Source organism: Scyliorhinus torazame, chromosome 14 (assembly GCF_047496885.1).
Source record: "Scyliorhinus torazame isolate Kashiwa2021f chromosome 14, sScyTor2.1, whole genome shotgun sequence".
NCBI lineage: Eukaryota > Metazoa > Chordata > Chondrichthyes > Carcharhiniformes > Scyliorhinidae > Scyliorhinus > Scyliorhinus torazame.
The window spans coordinates 212,233,964-212,251,891 of NC_092720.1; the positions used below are offsets into that span (position 1 = coordinate 212,233,964).

The window sequence follows — 17,928 nt, forward strand, 5'->3', positions numbered from 1 at the left end:
AAAAAACAGAGTTACCGTTTCAAGCCCGCATGACCCTTCCTGATAACTAAAGAGAGGGAAAAGTGTGACTCTATATAGCGGTTACCCAGTCTGCATTTAGTCTCCCCAACGTAGAGGAGACCCCATTGAGGGCAGCAAATACAATCAATCAAATTGAAGGCGATGCAAGGGAAATGCTGCTTAACCTGAAAGGATTGTTTGGAGCCTTGGACGGTGAAGAAGGAGGAAGTAACAGGGCAGGAGTTGCACCTCCGGATTGCAAGGGGAGGTGCTGTCGGAGGGGATGGGGTGTGAGGTTTGATGGAGGAGTGTACGAGGGTGTCACAGAGGGAATTGTGGAGGGGGGGTAAAAAGATGTGTTTAGTGGTGGTATTGTGCAGGGTTTGGTGGGAATAGCAATGGGTGATCCTTTGAGGAGGCTAGTGGGGTGAAAAGTGAGGACAAGGGGGACCCCACCGTGGTCCTGGGAGGGAGAGGAAGGGGTGAGGACAGAGGTGCAAGAGATGTGTTGGATACGGTTGAGAGCCCTGTCAAGCACAGTGGGAGGCAGGGGGGGGGGATCTCAATTGAGGAAAAAGGCAGACATGACAGAAGCACAGTATTCAAAGGTGGAATCATCAGAATAGATGTGGCGGAGGCAGAGAAACTGGGGAATGGGATAGAGTCCTTACAGAGAGTGGAGTGTGAGGAGCTGTAGCCCAGGTAGCTGTGGGAGTTGGTGGGCTTGTATTGAATATTGGTGGTCAGTCTATCATCGGAAATGGAGGCAGAGAGGTCCAGGAAGGCAAGTGAAGCATTGTGAAAGTGAGAGAGGGGTGGAAATTGGAAACAAAATCGATACATTTTTCAAGGTCCAGACCAGAACTGATGCAGTCATTGATGTAACGGAAAAAGGGTTCAGGGCGAGGGTCTGAATAGGACTGGAACAAGGAGTGTTTCACATAACACACACAAATATACTGCCACGACTGGGACCCATATTAATATTGTGTTCACCAGAGCAGGTCAGAGGTTAGGAATCCTGTGACGAAAAACTCACCTCCCGACTCCCCAAAACCTGCTCAACATTTGCAAGGCACAAGTCAGGAGTGTAATGGAATACTCTCCACTTTCCTGGATGAGTGAAACTCCAACAACATTCAAGAAGCTAGACACCACCCAGGACAAAGCAGCCCGCTTGATTTACACCCTTCCACAAACATTTATTCTCCACTGATGCACAGTGGCAGTAATGTGTACTACATACAAGAAGCCCTGCAGAAACTCACAAAGACTCCTTAGTCTTCTGGGACCTTCCAAAGCCATGGCCACCGAGAAAGACAAGGACAGCAGGCACATGGAAATATCACCACCTGGAAGTTTCCCGCCAAGCCACTCACTATCCTGACTTGGAAATATATCGGTTGTTCCTTCACTGTCACTGGGTCAAAAGCCTGGAACTCCCTCCCTATCAGCACTGTGGGTGTACCTACACCTCAGGAATTGCAGCGGTTCAAGAATGAATTGATGGAACATGGAAATATAATTAATTATGGGAAAAGAGAATGGAAAAAATGATGGAATAAGGGAATGGAATGAATGATGGAAAAATACAGTGGAATAATTGCAGAATATGGGAAATGAATGAATGATGGAAAGTGGGAATAGAAGGAAGGATGGAAAACTTGAATGGAAAGAATGAAGAAAACCAGGAATGGAATGAATGCAGGAAGAGGGAAATGGAATGAATGATGGGAAAGAGAATCAAATGATGATGGGATATGAAACGGCAACAAATGAATAAAATCTGGAAACTTTGAATCAAGGAAGAAAAAACAGGAAAGGAATGAATGTTGGAATACAGGAATGGAAAAATATTGGAACATTGGAATGAAAATGAAAGGAATGATTGAAAATAATAACGGAATGAACGGGAATTGAATAGCTATGAGGAGCGGTTGAATATACTCGGTTTGTTCTCACAGGAACGGCGGAGGTTGAGGGGCGACCTGATCGAGGTCTACAAAATTATGAGGGGCTTAGCCAGAGTGGATAGTCAGAGGCTTTTCCCCAGGGTAGAGGGGTCAATTACTAGGGGGCATAGGTTTAAGGTGCGAGGGGCAAGGTTTAGAGTAGATGTACGAGGCAAGTTTTTTACACAGAGGGTAGTGGGTGCCTGGAACTCGCTACCGGAGGAGGTGGTGGAAGCAGGGACGATGTGACGTTTAAGGGGCATCTTGACAAATACATGAATAGGATGGGAATAGAGGGATACGGACCCAGGAAGTGTAGTAGATTGTAGTTTAGTCGGGCAGCATGGTCGGCATGGGCTTGGAGGGCCGAAGGGCCTGTTCCTGTGCTGTACTTTTCTTTGTTCTTTGTTCTTTGAAGGGTGAATCACAGAAATGAAATGAATGAGGAATAAGCCAAATAAAATGAATGTTGGAAAAGGAAAATGGAACACGGGAATGGAATGAATGAAAAAATATGAAAAGAGTGAACAATGGAAAATGAATGTGGAATGAACGATTGAAGAAGAGGATTGGAATGAATGATGGAAAGAGGAATGGGGCGGCACGGTGGCGCAGTGGTTAGCACTGCTGCCTCACGGCGCCAAGGCCCAGGTTCGATCCCGGCTCTGGGTCACTGTCCGTGTGGAGTTTGCACATTCTCCCCGTGTTTGCGTGGGTTTCGCCCCCACAGCCCAAAGATGTGCAGGGTAGAAGGATTGGCCATGCGAAATTGCCCCTTCATTGGAAAAAATGAATTGGGTACTCTAAATTTAAAAAAAAAGAATCACAAAAAAAAGAAAGAGGAATGGAATGAATGATCAAAAAAGTAACATAAAGGGAAGGAGTGAGCGATGGTGGGCCAAATGGCCTCCGTCTGCCCCGTAAACGTTGTGGGATCTAAGATCTGAAAGATGGGAAAGATATGGAATAAATGATGGAAATGGAAATAGAATGAATGTAGCAAAACAGGAATGGAATGAATGATGGAAAAAATTGTAATAATTGTGGAATAGATAATAGAATGAATGATGGGAAACAGGAATGGAGTGAATGAAGAAAAGGAGAAATGGATTGAATGGTGGAAAACGAGGATTGAATGAATGGGTAAAAAGAGGATTGCAATGAGCAATGGTAAACAGGAATGGAATTCATTATTTAAAAATGGGATGGAGTGAATGGTGGTTCACAGCATTGCAAAAAATTAAGGAAACAGAGATTGAAATGAAAACTGAAACATTGGAGTGAAATGAATGAAGAAACTCCCAAAGGGAATGAATGAAGAGAATAGGAGTGGACAGAAGCATGAAATTTGGGAACGGACTGAATTATGAAACATGGGAATTGAATTTAAAAATGGGAGTAAAAGGATGAAAGAAAAATGGAACAGAATATGGAACATGGGAATGGAATGAATGATGGAACAAGAATGCGGAAGGAATGATTGAAAATGTAAATTAAATAAATGCTGGAAAAAGAAGGCAGGAATTCTCCAGTCCTCTTCCCACTGGCAGTGCACCCCCGCCTGTGGGTTTCCTGGCGGCATGGGGTGGAAATCCCATTGACAAGTGGCAGGAAGAGAGAATCCCGCCGCCAGCGAACAGCCTGCTGCCGAGAAACACGCGGCTGGCGGACCGGAAAATCCGGCCTGAAATGAATAAGGAATAAACCAAATAAAATTAATGAAGGAAAAATAAATTGGATTGAATAACGGAAGACAGGAATGGAACAAATGAAAAAACTATGAAAATCATGCCTGATGGAAAAAGAGAAATGGAATGAATGATGGAAAACAGGAACGGAAAGAATATTGGAAATGAGGGATGGAATGAATGATGGAAAACAGGAACGGAAAGAATATTGGAAATGAGGGATGGAATGAATGATGGAAAACAGGAACGGAAAGAATATTGGAAATGAGGGATGGAATGAATGATGGAAAACAGGAATAGAAAGAATGCAGAAAATGAGGAATGGAATGAATGATGGAAAATGGGACTTGAAGTAATTAAGAAAAACAGGAATGGATTTTGTGTCACCACACAGGAATGGAATGGAATGGATGAAGAAAACGGGAATGGACAAAAGGATGGAAGGAGTGGATTGAATGATATGGAAATGGAATGAATGTTAGAAATTGACAATGAAACTAATAATGCAACACGGGATGGAATGAATGGTGGATCCTGGGATTGGTAACTTTGCAATGGAAGGAATGATGGAAAACAGGAATGTAAGGAATGCTGGCCAAAGAGAATGGAATGAATGATGGAAGACAGAAGTGTATAGAATGGTAGAAAATTACAATAGAATGAATGAGAACAGGAGCAGGGAATGAATGATGAACAAAGGGAACAGAATGAAGGATGAAAAATGGGAATGGATGAATGAAGAAAAAAGCCAAATGGAATGAATGGTGGAACTCAGGAATAGGATGAACTGTGACAAAAAGGGAGTGGCTGAATAAAGGAAAAAGTGATTGGAATGAAGAATGAAACATTGTAATGGAATGAATGAAGAAAATCCCAAATGGAATAAATGAAGAAAATAGAAATGGGCTGAAGCATGGAACATGGCAATGAAATGAATCACAGAACTCGTGAATGGGCTGGAGCATGGAACATGGCAATGAAATGAATCATGGAACTCGTGAATGGGCTGGAGCATGGAACATGGCAATGAAATGAATCATGGAACTCGTGAATGGGCTGGAGCATGGAACATGGCAATGAAATGAATCATGGAACTCGTGAATGGGCTGGAGCATGGAACATGGCAATGAAATGAATCATGGAACTCGTGAATGGGCTGGAGCATGGAACATGGCAATGAAATGAATCACGGAACTCGTGAATGGGCTGAAGTAAGAAAAATGGGGACTAAAAGAATTTTTAAAATGGAATGAATGATGGGAAAGGTGAATGGAAGGAATGATGAAAAACAGCACTGGAATTAATGATGTATAAAGAAAATGGAAGGAATGATTGAAATGACAATGGAATTGATGCTGGAAAATGATAATGGAATGAAAAATGGAAATTAACTGGATGAAGAATAAACCAAATTAAATAAATGATAGGAAAAAACAGATTGAATGATGGAAGACGGGAATGGAATGAATGGAAAAATATAAAAAGAATGAAAAGATGGAAACTGACAATGGAATGAACGATGGAAAACGGGAATGAGGTGAATGATGGAAAAAGAGAGTAGAATGAATGATGCAACATTGAATGATGGAATTCAGGAATAGAATGAATGACTGAGATGGGAATGGAAGGAGTTATGGAAAAGAGAGTGGAATGAAGGGCGGATGAAGAATATGGAATGAATGATGGAAGGCGGGAATGAAATGAATGATGGAAAAAGAGAGCAGATTGAATGATAGAACATGGAAATTAAATGAATGAAGAAAAATAAGAATGAAATGAATAATGGAATATGGGAATGAAAATTATGAAGGAACACGAAAAGGAATGAATGAGGAAAAATGCTAATGATTGATGGAAAATCATAATGAATGAAAACAGGAATGGAATAAAAGTTGGAAAAAGACACTGGAATGAATGATGGAAAAATAGAATGGAATGAATAGGGAAAAGAGGAATGGAATGAGTGATTAAAAGGGCACTGGAATAAATGAGGGAAGAAGGGAAGGAATGAATGTTGGATCCTTGGAATGGAATGGATGATTGACAAGAATGAATGTTGGAAAATAGGAACATTAAGAACTATGGAAAAAGAGGATGGAATAAATTATGGAAAATGGCGATGGAACTAATGATGCAAAATGGGAATGGAACAATGATGCAAGATGGGAATGGAGCGATGGAAAATGAGAATGGAATGAATGATGGAACATGGCAAACAAAGGCATGAAGAAAAATGGGAATGGAATGAACTATAGAAAAAAAGGAAGGAGTGAATGATGATTCATGGGATTGGAAAGAGTGAAGGAAAAAAGAGATTGGAATGATGAATGAAATGCTGGAATGAAATGAATGAAGAAATCCCAAATTGAATGAATAATGGAATCTGGCGATAGAATGAATGAAGAAAATAGGAATGGACTGAGGCATGGAAGTTAAAGGAATTTTGGAAGTAGTGAATGGAATGAAGAAAGAGAAAAGGGGATAAAAACATTGAAGGAAAATTGAATGGGGTGAATTATGGAATGCAGGAATAAAATGAATGAAAGAAAATGGGAATGGAATGCATGATAGAAAACGGAAGGGATGATTGAAACGATAATGGAATGGATGCTGGGAAACAAGAATGGGATGAAAGGTGAAACACACAAATGGAATGAATGAAGAATAAACCAAATAAAACGAATGATGGAAAAAGAAAATTGATTGAATGATGGAAAAAGGGAAATGGACTAGATGAAGAAACATGAAAAGAATATTAGATGGCAAATGACAATGGAATGAATGATGGAAGAAAAGGAATGGGATGGATGAATAGAGGAAAAGGAGATTGAAATGAAAACTGAAACATGGGAGTGGAATGAATGCAGAAAATCCCAAAGAGAATGAATGAAGCGAATAGGAATGGTCAGAAGCATGGATATTGGGAATGGAATGAATCATGGAACACAGAAATGGAATGAAGAAAGAAAAATGGGAATGAAAATGGAATGGAATCTGGAACATGGGAATGGAATGAATGATAGAAAATGGAAATCAATGATGGAAAATGGGGATGGAATCAATGATGCAACGGAAGGAATGATTGAAAATGGAAATGAAATAAATGCTGGAAAAAGAGAATGGAATGAAGGATGAAACACGGAAATGAAATGAATAAGGAATAAACCAAATTAAACCAATGATGGAAAAAGAAAATGGATTGAATGATGGAAGATGGGAATGGAATGAACAATGGAAAAAGAGGAATGGAATGAATGATGAAAATGGAGAATGGAATGAATGAAGAAAAAAGAGGAATGAGATGAATGTAGAAAAAGAGAATAGAGTAAATAATGGAAAGGAGGAATGGAATTTTTAAAAAAAAAAGAGGAATGGAATGAGGGATGGAAAAGAGGGATGGAGTGAATGACGAAAATGGGAATAGAATGAATGATGGGAAGTATGAATGAACAAATGACGGCAAAAGAGAGTGAAATGTATTATTGAAAATGGAATTAAAGTGACTGATGGAGAATGGGAATAGATGAATGAAGAAAAAGAGAAATGGAATGAATGAAGAGCAAAAGGAAAATAATGCTGGAAAAGATAATGAAATGAATTATGGGAAGTACGAATGGAATGATGCATGGAATGTGGAAATGAAATGAATTATGGAGCTCAAGAATGGAATGAACAAAGGAAAAGAGGAAATGAATGATTGATGGAAAAAGGGAATGGGATGAATGAAGAAAAATATGAATGGAATGAATGATGGAAAATGGGAATGAATAAATGAATGAAAAAGAAAAGTAATAATGATGGAAAAGATAATGGAATGAAATAAATGTTGGGAAATATGAATGGACTGAAGCATAGTATGCGGGAATGAAATGGATTGTGGAGCTCATGAATGGAATGCACGAAGAAAAAGTGGAAAGGGATGAATGAAGAAAAAGAAATGGAATGAATGGTGGAAAACGGGAATAGAAAGAAAGTCTAAAAGATGAATGGAATGAATGATAAATAAAGAGAATGGGGTGAATGATGGAAAAAAGGACTTGAATTTGATTTAGAATGATAGGAATGATTTGAATATCATAATAAAGGAATGGAAATGAATGGATGAAGAAAATGGGGAATGGACAAAGGGATGAATGAGTGGATCAAATAATGGACCACGGCCACGGGAATGGAATGAAAGTAAAAATTGGCAATGGAATTAATAAATGAATTTGGGAAGTAATGAATGACTGATCCTGGGATTGAAACTTGGTGCTGGAATGAATGATGGAAAACAGGAATGAATGATGGAAAACAGGAATGTAAAGAGTCCTGGCAAAAGAGGATAAAATGAATAATGGAAAATGGAAATAGAATGAAAAAAGGAAGATGGATGGAATGCCAGAAGAAGACAACAGAATGAATGATAGAACAGGATAATGGGATGAATGATGGACAAACATGAAGGAATGTTTAATGGAAAATGTGAAAATAAATCAATGCTGGAACATGGGAATGGAATTGATTTTGGATGCTGGGAATGGACTCGATGATTAAAGTTGGGAATGTGATGAATATTGGAAAAGGGAAACAAAGAATATCGAAAAAGAGGATGAAATAAACGATGGAATGAGTGATGTTAAAAGAGAGCAGAATGTGTGATGAATCATGGGAATGGGCTGAATGAAGAAAAACGGGGAGAAGGATATAAAATGGGAATTAACTGAACTAGAACACGTGAATGCAATCATTGAAAAAAGTGGGAATGGACTTCAGGATGGAACATAGGAATGGAATGTTTGATGGAACATGAGAATAAAATTAATGGACAAACCAGGAATCGACTGTATGATACACATTTAACATGGAATGAGTGATAAAACTCGGGAATGGAAAAATAAAGAAAATAGGGAAAGAATGAAAGATGGAACTCGGGGTTGGAAAGAATAAAACTGAATAGCAGTGAAAAATATGCAAAACAAAAATTAATTCATCATGGAAAATGGAACAGAAAGAATGTAGAAAAAGAGGAATGGAATGAATGGTGGGAAATGGGAATAGAATGAATTATAGAATAAAGGAGTGAATGAATTCACAGAATTGGAAAGAGTAAAGGGAAATAAATTGGAACGAAAAATGAAACATGGGAATGGAATGAATGAAGAAAATAGGAATAGATTGAAAATGAAATGAAAATCACTTATTGTCATGAGCAGACTTCAATGAAGTTACTGTGAAAAGCCCCTAGTCGCCACATTCCGGCGCCTGTTCGGGGAGGCTGGTACGGGAATTGAACCGTGCTGCTGGCCTGCCTTGGTCTGCTTTAAAAGCCAGCGATTTATCCCAGTGAGCCCAGTGATTGAAGAATAGAATGTGGGAATTAAATGAATTATGGAGCTCATGAATGGACAATGTAGAAAAAGATGTCTATGAATGAAATATAAGTAGGAAAAGAGGAATGGAGTGAATTATGGAAAAAGAATGGAATGAATGTAGAAAAAGTGGAATAGAATGAATATAGAATAGGAGGAATATATTGAATGGAGGTAAAGATGGATTGAATGAATGATGGATAGGAGGAATGGCATGATTGAAGAAAAAGAGGGATAGAATGAATGATGGAAAAGTAGAATGGAATGAATCAAGAAAAGAGGAATGGAATAAACGATGGAAAATGGGAAAACAAACAATGTATAAAAAGAGGAATCGAATGAATGATGGAAAAAGAGAAATGGCATGAACAATGGAAAAAGTGGAATGGAATGTATGATGGAAAAAGAAAGAGGAATGAATAATGCACAAAGAGAAATGGAATGGATGAATAAAAGAGAATGGAATGAGTGATGGAAAAAGAGAGGAATGAATGAAGAAAAAGAGGAATGGAATGGATGATGGAAATAGAAGAATGGAATGAATGAATTAAGAAAAGAGGAATATATTGAATTATGGAAAAGAGGAATGGAATGAATGAAGAAAAGAGGAATGGAATAACGGAAGAAAAAGAGGAATGGAATGAATGATGAACAAGTGGGAATGGAATGATTGGTGGAAAATGGGACAAGAATGAATTATAGAAAAAGGAGTGAATGATGGTTCTCAGATTTGGAAAGAATAAATTGGATTAAAGAATGAAAGATGGGAATGGAATGAATGAAGGATATAGGAATAGAGTTAATGACGGAAAAGAGAACAAAATGAATATAGAAAAAAGAGGAATAGAATGAATGATGGAAAAAGAGGAATACAATGAAAGAAGAAAGAGTGGGATGGAATTCATGATGGAAAAGAGGACTGTAATGAATGAAAAAAAGAGGATTCAATGAACATTGGAAAACAGGATATGAACAAATGATGGCAAAAAGGGAATATATTATTGAAAATGGGAATAGAGTGAATGATGGAAAATGGGAATGGATGAATGAAGAAAAGGAAGAATGGTTTGAATGAAGAAAAAAAGAAAAGAAATAAAGATGGAAAAGATAGTGAAATGAATGATGGGAGAGGGGATGGGAGGAATGAAGAGACAGAATGAAATGAATGCAGAAAAAGATGAATGGGATGAATGGGGAAACAGAGGAACAGATTCAATGATGGAAAAAGAGGAGTGAAATGAAAGAAGAAAAAGTAGAATGGGATTAGTGATGGAAAAAGGGAATTGAACGGATGAAGGAAAAGAGGAATGATTTAAATAATAGAAAAAGAGGCATGGATTCAATGATAAAAGAGGAATGGAATGAATGAAGAACAAGAGGAATGGGAAATGAAGAAAAAAGAGGAATGATTTGAATGATGGAAAAAGAGGATTGGAATGTATGATGGAAAATGACAATGGAATGAACTTTGGAAAATGTGAATGGGCTGAAGGATGAAACATGGGAATGGAATGAATGAAGAAAAGTGGGAATGGGAAGAAGGATAGAACATCAGAATGAACTGAATAATGAAACAAGTGGATGCAATATTGAAAAAAATGGGAATGGACTGAAGGATGGAACATATCAATGGAATGTTTGATGGAACATGGAGATGGAATGAGAGATGGAAAAGAGAATGAATGAATGGTGCAACTCAGGAATAAGATGACCTATAGAAAAAAGGGAGGGGCTGAGTGATGGTTCATGAGATTGGAAAGAATAAAGGAAAAAGTGATTGGAATGAAGAATGAACATTGGAATGGAATGAATGATGATAATCCCGAATGGAATAAATGATGGGATAAATGAAGAAAGTAGAAATCGACTGAAGCATGGAACATGGGAATAAAATGAATCTGGAACTTGTGAATGGGATGAAGAAAGAAAAATGGGAATGAAAATAAAAATGGAATGAACTGATGGGAAAGGTGAATGGAAGAAATAATGGAAAAGGTGAATGAATTAATGAAGAAAAACAAAAATGGAAGGAATGATTGAAAATTAATTGATGCTGGAAAATGAGAATGGAATGAAAGATGAAACTTGGAAATTGAATGGATGAAGAATAAACAAAATTAAATGAATGATGGGAAAAGTAAATGGATTGAATGATGGAAGACGGGAATGAGGTGAATGATTGAAAAGGTGAATGATGCAATATGGGAAGCTGATGAATGTTGGAATAGAGGAATGGAATGAATGATGGAGCGTGGAAAGGAATGAATTTAAAAAATGGAAATGGAATGAATGATGAAAACTGAATGAAGAAAAACAAATGGAATGAATGATGAAGAAGAATGGAATGAATGATAGAAGATGGAAATTAAATGAATGATGTGTGAAGGCAATGAAAGGGATGATGCATGACAGGAATATTGAAAAATAGAAATGGAAACTGTGATGGAAAAAGAGAATCAAATAAATGGTGGAAAAAAGAGCTTGGAATTAATGAGGGAATGGAAGGAGTGATGGAAAACGAGAATGGAATGGATGGAAGAAGAGTATGGAATGAATGATGGAAAAAGAATGGAGTGAATGATGGAAAAAGGATGGAAGGAATGATGGAAAATGGGAATGAAAAGAATTGAATGAAAGATGGCAGATGTGGATTGAACGAATGAACTGAAAACACAATGAATGAATGTTGGAACTCGAGACTGGAATGAACGATGCTGCAGCAGAATAGAACACATGATTAGAAAAGGGAATTGAATCAAGGATGAAACATGAGAATGGAATTGATGACAATAACCGAGAATGGAATGATGGTACATGGGAATGGAATGTATTATGAAATTCAGAATTAGATTGAATCATTTATGGATCTGGATCCAACCATGGCATTTCCTCACAGATGTCAGTTGTGAAATTTTGGATAAATTTCTTGCCTCAAAGTTATTTTTTGGGATGAGAGATGAGATTTTATCCGACCCTCTCTGCAGATAAATCTGTCGCACACAATGGTCTCGCCATCACTTCGTACTTCCACCTCTTGGTTCTGCAATTCCTTGATCCACTTACACACACATCTGAAAATCAACCTCAGTCAAGTGTTGTACTGCTCCATGTATGTTTCTTGGGTGTTGCAGGTGCTATTGTTGTTTGCAAATTCCATTTACCCGTAGTCCCCACGGTGATCACTGCCATGCTCATCATATTCCCCTGCTCCCCCACCAAGGAAATTGTCTACTTGGTGCCATCCTCCAACCCTACCAAGATGGTGGTGTTGCCCTGGCCTGACATCCGCAACTCTCGGTTTCCTGCCTCGGTGCTGTACGCGATGTGATAATGACAGACCTGAGCTACAGACTTCTCCCACTCCAGTGTGATGGTGAGGTCCGTCACCATGACAACGTACAGGTTCATGGGGCTGTCGATCACTGCAGGAAGTGAGCAGAGAAAGAGCCTCAAGTCACCAGATGCAGAGTCTGTTGACCCATATGGCTCCTGGTCCATCAACACCACAATTGGAAATCTCACCTTGCCATGTTCAAATCCCTCCCTGACTTCACTCTCCACTTCCCTCTCTTTATAGGGGCAGCACGGTGGCATAGCACTGCTGCCTCACAGCACCAGGGACCTGGGTTTAATTCCAGCCTTGGGTGACTGCGTGTGTGGAGCTTGTACATTCTCCCCATGTCTGTGCAGATTTCCTCCCACAGTCCAAAGATGTGCAGGTTAGGTGGATTGGCCATGATAAAAATTGCCTCTTACTGTCCAGGGATGTACAGGTTAGACAGGGTTACAAGGATAGGGCAGGGGTTGGGAATGGGTCTAGATAGCATGCTCTTTCAAACGGTCGGTGCAGATTTGAGGGGCTGAATGGCCCCCTTCTACACTACAGATATTCTATGATTCTATAGTCCCTTCCGGCTCAATCCTCCGAGATATTTGCACTCCTCCAGTTCCAGATCTTGCTTATTCCCTGATTTTAAACACTCCACCGTTAGCGACCACATATCTTCAGCTGGCTGGGCCCCAAATTTACCCCCCAAACCTCTCCCTTGAACCTACCTCTTTGACCAAGTCCTTTTGTGGCTCAGTATCAGTCTGTATCTGATGATACTCCTCATTATCTCATTGGATTGTTAAAGGTGTTGCATTGATGTAAGCTGCTGTTGTCTCCAGCAATGAGGAGCAGTCTGCTTGCCTGGCACACCGGGCATTTTAAGATATAACTGCACAGCATCGTGGCACTGTGTGTTGTTTAGTGCGAGGGTGTGTCTGAGTGTATACCTGCGTATGATGGCATGGTTCAGGGTGGCACATTCACACATTGGGTTGACCAGAGATACCTTCATGAGCCAAGTTACAGTACATGGTTTCATGTGGGATGTTCAGCAGCTCTTGGGTCTGTGTACACAGCACTGGTTTCAACTAATATTTAACAACGTGGTGAAAAGTGAGTGTTAGTGGTTGACCTGGGCACAGGAAATATGAAGGGCCTGGTGTGTGTACTCATGCGTCAGTGGCCAGATATTGTGACCTCTAAACGCTTCCAAAGGAGCCTCTGACCAAGTTTGTTCCCTGTTGTTGCTTTTTATTCATTGCCACTAATGTGAAACTCGAATGTGAATGTGTGAGACTCCATTACTCTGTCGCTTACCTCCTCTTTCACACACGCACAGAATTATTTTTTTTACATGGCAATTGGGTGTCGCCTATTCAGCATTTAGTCACATGTCGGTCAGATCGGATGAGGATGGCAGATTTCCTTCCCTGAAGGTGTGATCCAGGCGGCTCTTTACAAGAATCAACAGTGGTTTCATGGTCACCTTTTCATTCAGATTTCACCATCTGCTGAGGTGGGATTGGAACCCAGGTCGGCAGAGAATGATCTTGGGTCTCTGGATTATTCCTCCAATGACAATATCACTGTGCCACCGACTCTCCTAATTCCTGCATCAAATAAGCATCTTTTTTTAAACCGAGGGATGATAATAGGGAAGAGAGATTGGGCAGGGGATTAGAACAGAGAGCATCAGCTGAAGGACTAGCACTGGCTCAGAGAGATGAGTGGCTTCTGATGGTACTATACTTTCACACATACAGGGGGTGATTTTGAGCCGCACTTGCCATCCACAGGATTGGAGTCGTGGACGGAAACTCCCGCAAGAATCAGCAAACGCAAATCTCGCCGGAGAGATCACCATGTCCGATTCTCCCCACGCCTCGCTGGCGAGGTCACCATGTCCGATTCTCCCCACGCCTCGCTGGCGAGGTCACGGGATTCAGGCCCTCAAAGGGCATGAACCTCATATTAACATATTTCAATAAATTTGCATATTTTTAGCAGGCTCCCACCACATGATTGCCCCCCAGCTTCGTCCCCGCTGTTACCAGACTCCTGAATGACCCTCTCGTGGACTGAACTGATCTCTCCACACATCCTCTTTACTGAGTAGCACTACGCTCCGTATGCTTCACCCGATGTCTATATCTATGAATTTACATTGTGTATTTATCGTATGTCCTGTGTTTTTTCATGTATGGAACGATCTCTCTGGACTGTACACAGAACAATACATTTTTGGTATCTCGGTACACGTGACAATAAATCAAATTCACCCAAATAAATATTCATACCTTGCTGACGTGACGTTATGTCTGTAAGGTTTACAACAGGTTTGGCCAAATGTGAGGCAGTCAAGGTGATCCCTCCAGGGCGCAAAGTAAGTATAGGCCCGGGGGCAGTCGGGGGGAAGGGAGACATGCCTGGCCACTGCCCTGGCATTTCCCTGGCACAGGTTGGCACTTCCACATTGGCACTGTTCCAACCTGGTGGTGCCAACCTGCCTTTGCCAACCTGTGGCAGGGGGCAGTGCCAGAGGCAGGCCCTAGTGGGAGCCTATAAGGGAGGGTGCATTGATGTATGGTGCAGGGGAACCGCTGGCTATACTTCCACGGTGTTGGTGGTGGTGGGGGGTTTCAATACTGGCAGTGTGGGTGGGGGGGAGGGGAATGATAGAGCAATGTTGGGGGGGCGGGGAGCTGAGGCAAGAGGCGTTCCCAATACCTCCGGGATGGGGGCTGGGGGATGTTAGGCAGCAGCGCTGATCCCAACGCCCTTTAAAGATGGCGTCCCGATCGCTTTGGAGTCAGTTTCCGGCTCTCTGAGACGTAAACCACGCCCACTTATTTTTTTTGTCTAAGAGGCTCAAGATTTCACGAGAAAACTGGGCTGTATTCTCCACCATCAGGATGTTCCATTTTGCCCCCGACGGAGTGGGGCTGCCCCACAATGGGAAACCCCATTGACCAGCTGCTGAAGTGGAGCTTCCCGCTGGCGTGCTGTGCCAGAAACCTGGCATGGCGGGACAGAGAATCCAGCCCCCGATCTGAACCACAAGGGCCGGGATTCTCCGCCCCCCCCCCCCCCCCCCCCCCTGCCGGTTCAGAGAATAGCTAGAAGGAGGCGCGAATCCCGCCTAGCCGCCCCGATGCTGGCTGCCGTATTCTCTGGTGCCGGTTTTCGGGCAGGGACGGGGATCACGGCACGCCGGTCGGGAGCCATTGGCAGCGGCCCCCCGCGGCAATTGTCCGGGCCCCGATGGGCCGAGCGGCCATCAGTTACTGGCCATTCCCGCCGCCGTGGATTGGACATGGTCCTACATGACGGGACCTGGCTGGTAGGCTGGCGAGACCTGGCTGGTGCGGTCCTCGGGGGTCGCGTGGGGATCCGACCCCGTGGGAGGGCCCACGCGATGGCCTGGCCCGTGATCGGGGCCCACCGATCTGCGGGTGGGCCTGTGCCGTGGGGCATTTCTTTCTTTCCGCGCCGGCCATGTCGGGCTCTGCCATGGCTGGTGCGGAGAAGCCACCCCCCTGCGCATGCGTCAGAATACGCTGGGCGGTCTGCACATGTGCGGAACCACGCCGGCGGCTTTGCGCATGCGCTAACTCGCGCAGTCCCTCCGGCGGCGGCTGGCGTTGTGCGAACCACTTCAGCACCGGCCTAGCCCCCGGAAGTGCGGGGAATTCCGCAACTTCCGGACGGCCCGACACCGGAGTGATTTGCTCCGTTTTTTACGCCAGCCGTATCCCTGAGCCGTATCCCCGGGAATCGAGAATCCCGGCCCAGTTTCCTGTCTAAACTTGAAACTTTACCAAATTCTGGTTAGATTCCGCCCACACTTCCAGTGAAGCACTGTGAGAGTATTAAAGATCCCATGGTTCTATCTTGAAGACGAACTGGAGACCATTTCTCCAGTCTCCTGCTACTAATTATCCCTCAGTAAATATCACGATAACACAGATAAGCTGGTCATTATCACTTAGCTCCTGGTGGGATATTGCTGTGTGCTGATTGGCAGCCGCACTTCTTGCTTTGCAACAGTGATTATTAGTGAAAAAGTTGACTGTAAAACGCTGAGAGACTTCCCAAGGCTGCCGCCTCAAAGACCAAGAAGTGGGACTTACCGGTTGTGCCTTTAGTGGTTGCGGCCTTACTCTGGTGACCCCCTTGTTCCCCCACCAGGATGATGTTGTGTTCCACTCCAGCCTCGAGGCCGGTCAGCACGGCACTGATGTCTCCGGCCGGTACCACCACCTGGCTGTGTTTGCCTGTTGCCGAGGAGTAGTTGAGGCGGTAAAGGTCAATTGACGCCTGGGGCTTCTTCCATCCCAGCTTAATGGTGGAGTTTGTCGCTGAGACCACATGGAGGTTCCGGGGGCCATCAATCACTGTGGTCAAGAACGGATCTTTAGTCAACGACAAACAATAGAGAGACCATCCACACTTTCAAACACCCAGTTAGTGAATCCCTGCCTGCCTGTTGAAGCAATTGCTTTATTTCTAAGCTCCATTGGACATATTCCATTGTACCTTGGGTGAAGCTGGGTTCAACCGAGACATTCCTGAGGCTAACTAGAGGTTAATTGCTCCACGGGTCAGTTAGAGGTGAATTGCCACATGGGCCAATTCAAAGGTGACAAGAACAGAATAAGGCATGTGTGGGAAAACTGAAATAGAAGCAGAAACTCAGTGGGGAGAGAAACAGAGTTAATGTTGAGGTCGGTGATCTGGAATGTTAATTCTGTTTCTCTCTCTGCTAAGCATTTCCAACATTTCAATCAAAGGTTAATTTGGCTTCTTTGGTCAGTCAGATATTAATTTCTTAGTTTGGCAGGTTGTTTGTAAATTCTTGGCTCCAAATCAGAGAAACCAGCACGAAATTATGACTTTTTCTTCACTCTCTATGTGTTTGACACTCTGAAATGTGACAGACAAAAATCTCGCAAAAATCACACTTGATATATACATAAATGTGCATGCATTAATTCATTTTGCGTGCGTATACTTCTTTGATCCTGTGTGTGGTCAGTGGGAACTCCTCAGTGTGAGTCACTGTGGACTGCAGCAGAGCTGTAACCTGGATGGTCTTAGTCAACCCACTGATGGTCAATGGTTCACACAAAGGCCTTGGCCAGTCCAGAATTGTTTTTTTATTCGTTCTTGGGATGTGGGCATCACTCGGCATTTGTTGCCCATTCGTATTTGCTCTTGAACTGAGTGGTTTGCTAGACCATTTCAGTGTGAGGGGGGGGTGCAGTTAAGTGACAACCGCATCGCTGTGTGGGTCTGGAGTCACATGTAGGCCAGACCGGATAAGCACAACAGATTTCCTTCCCTGAAGGACATTAGTGAACCAGATGGGGTTTTGAGACAATGGTTTCATGGTCATCATTAGACTTTTAATTCCAGATTTTTATTGAAATGCTGTTCCATCCATGTCTCCCCTCCCAAAGTCCAATTTGAACCCTATGTTTGTCAATCACGTGGTTTAGCACGGAAGCCCAGTGGTTAGCACTGTTGCTTCACAGCGGCAGGGTCCCAGGTTCGATTCCCGGCTTGGGTCACTGTCTGTGCGGAGTCTGCACGTTCTCCCCGTGTCT

General features: G+C 42.3%; 1 protein-coding gene across 7 annotated transcripts in view; it reads right to left on the reverse strand.

Annotated features, from left to right (window-relative positions):
• LOC140390470 (tenascin-X-like) overlaps nucleotides 1-17,928 on the reverse strand; it is a 321,608-nt gene that overhangs the window by 216,921 nt on the left and 86,759 nt on the right. For all 7 annotated transcript variants that reach the window (XM_072475624.1, XM_072475623.1, XM_072475622.1 and 4 more), the window contains exon 6: nucleotides 16,453-16,716. In XM_072475624.1, coding sequence (XP_072331725.1) covers nucleotides 16,453-16,716 — 264 coding nt within the window. The remainder of the gene's footprint in view (nucleotides 1-16,452; nucleotides 16,717-17,928) is intronic.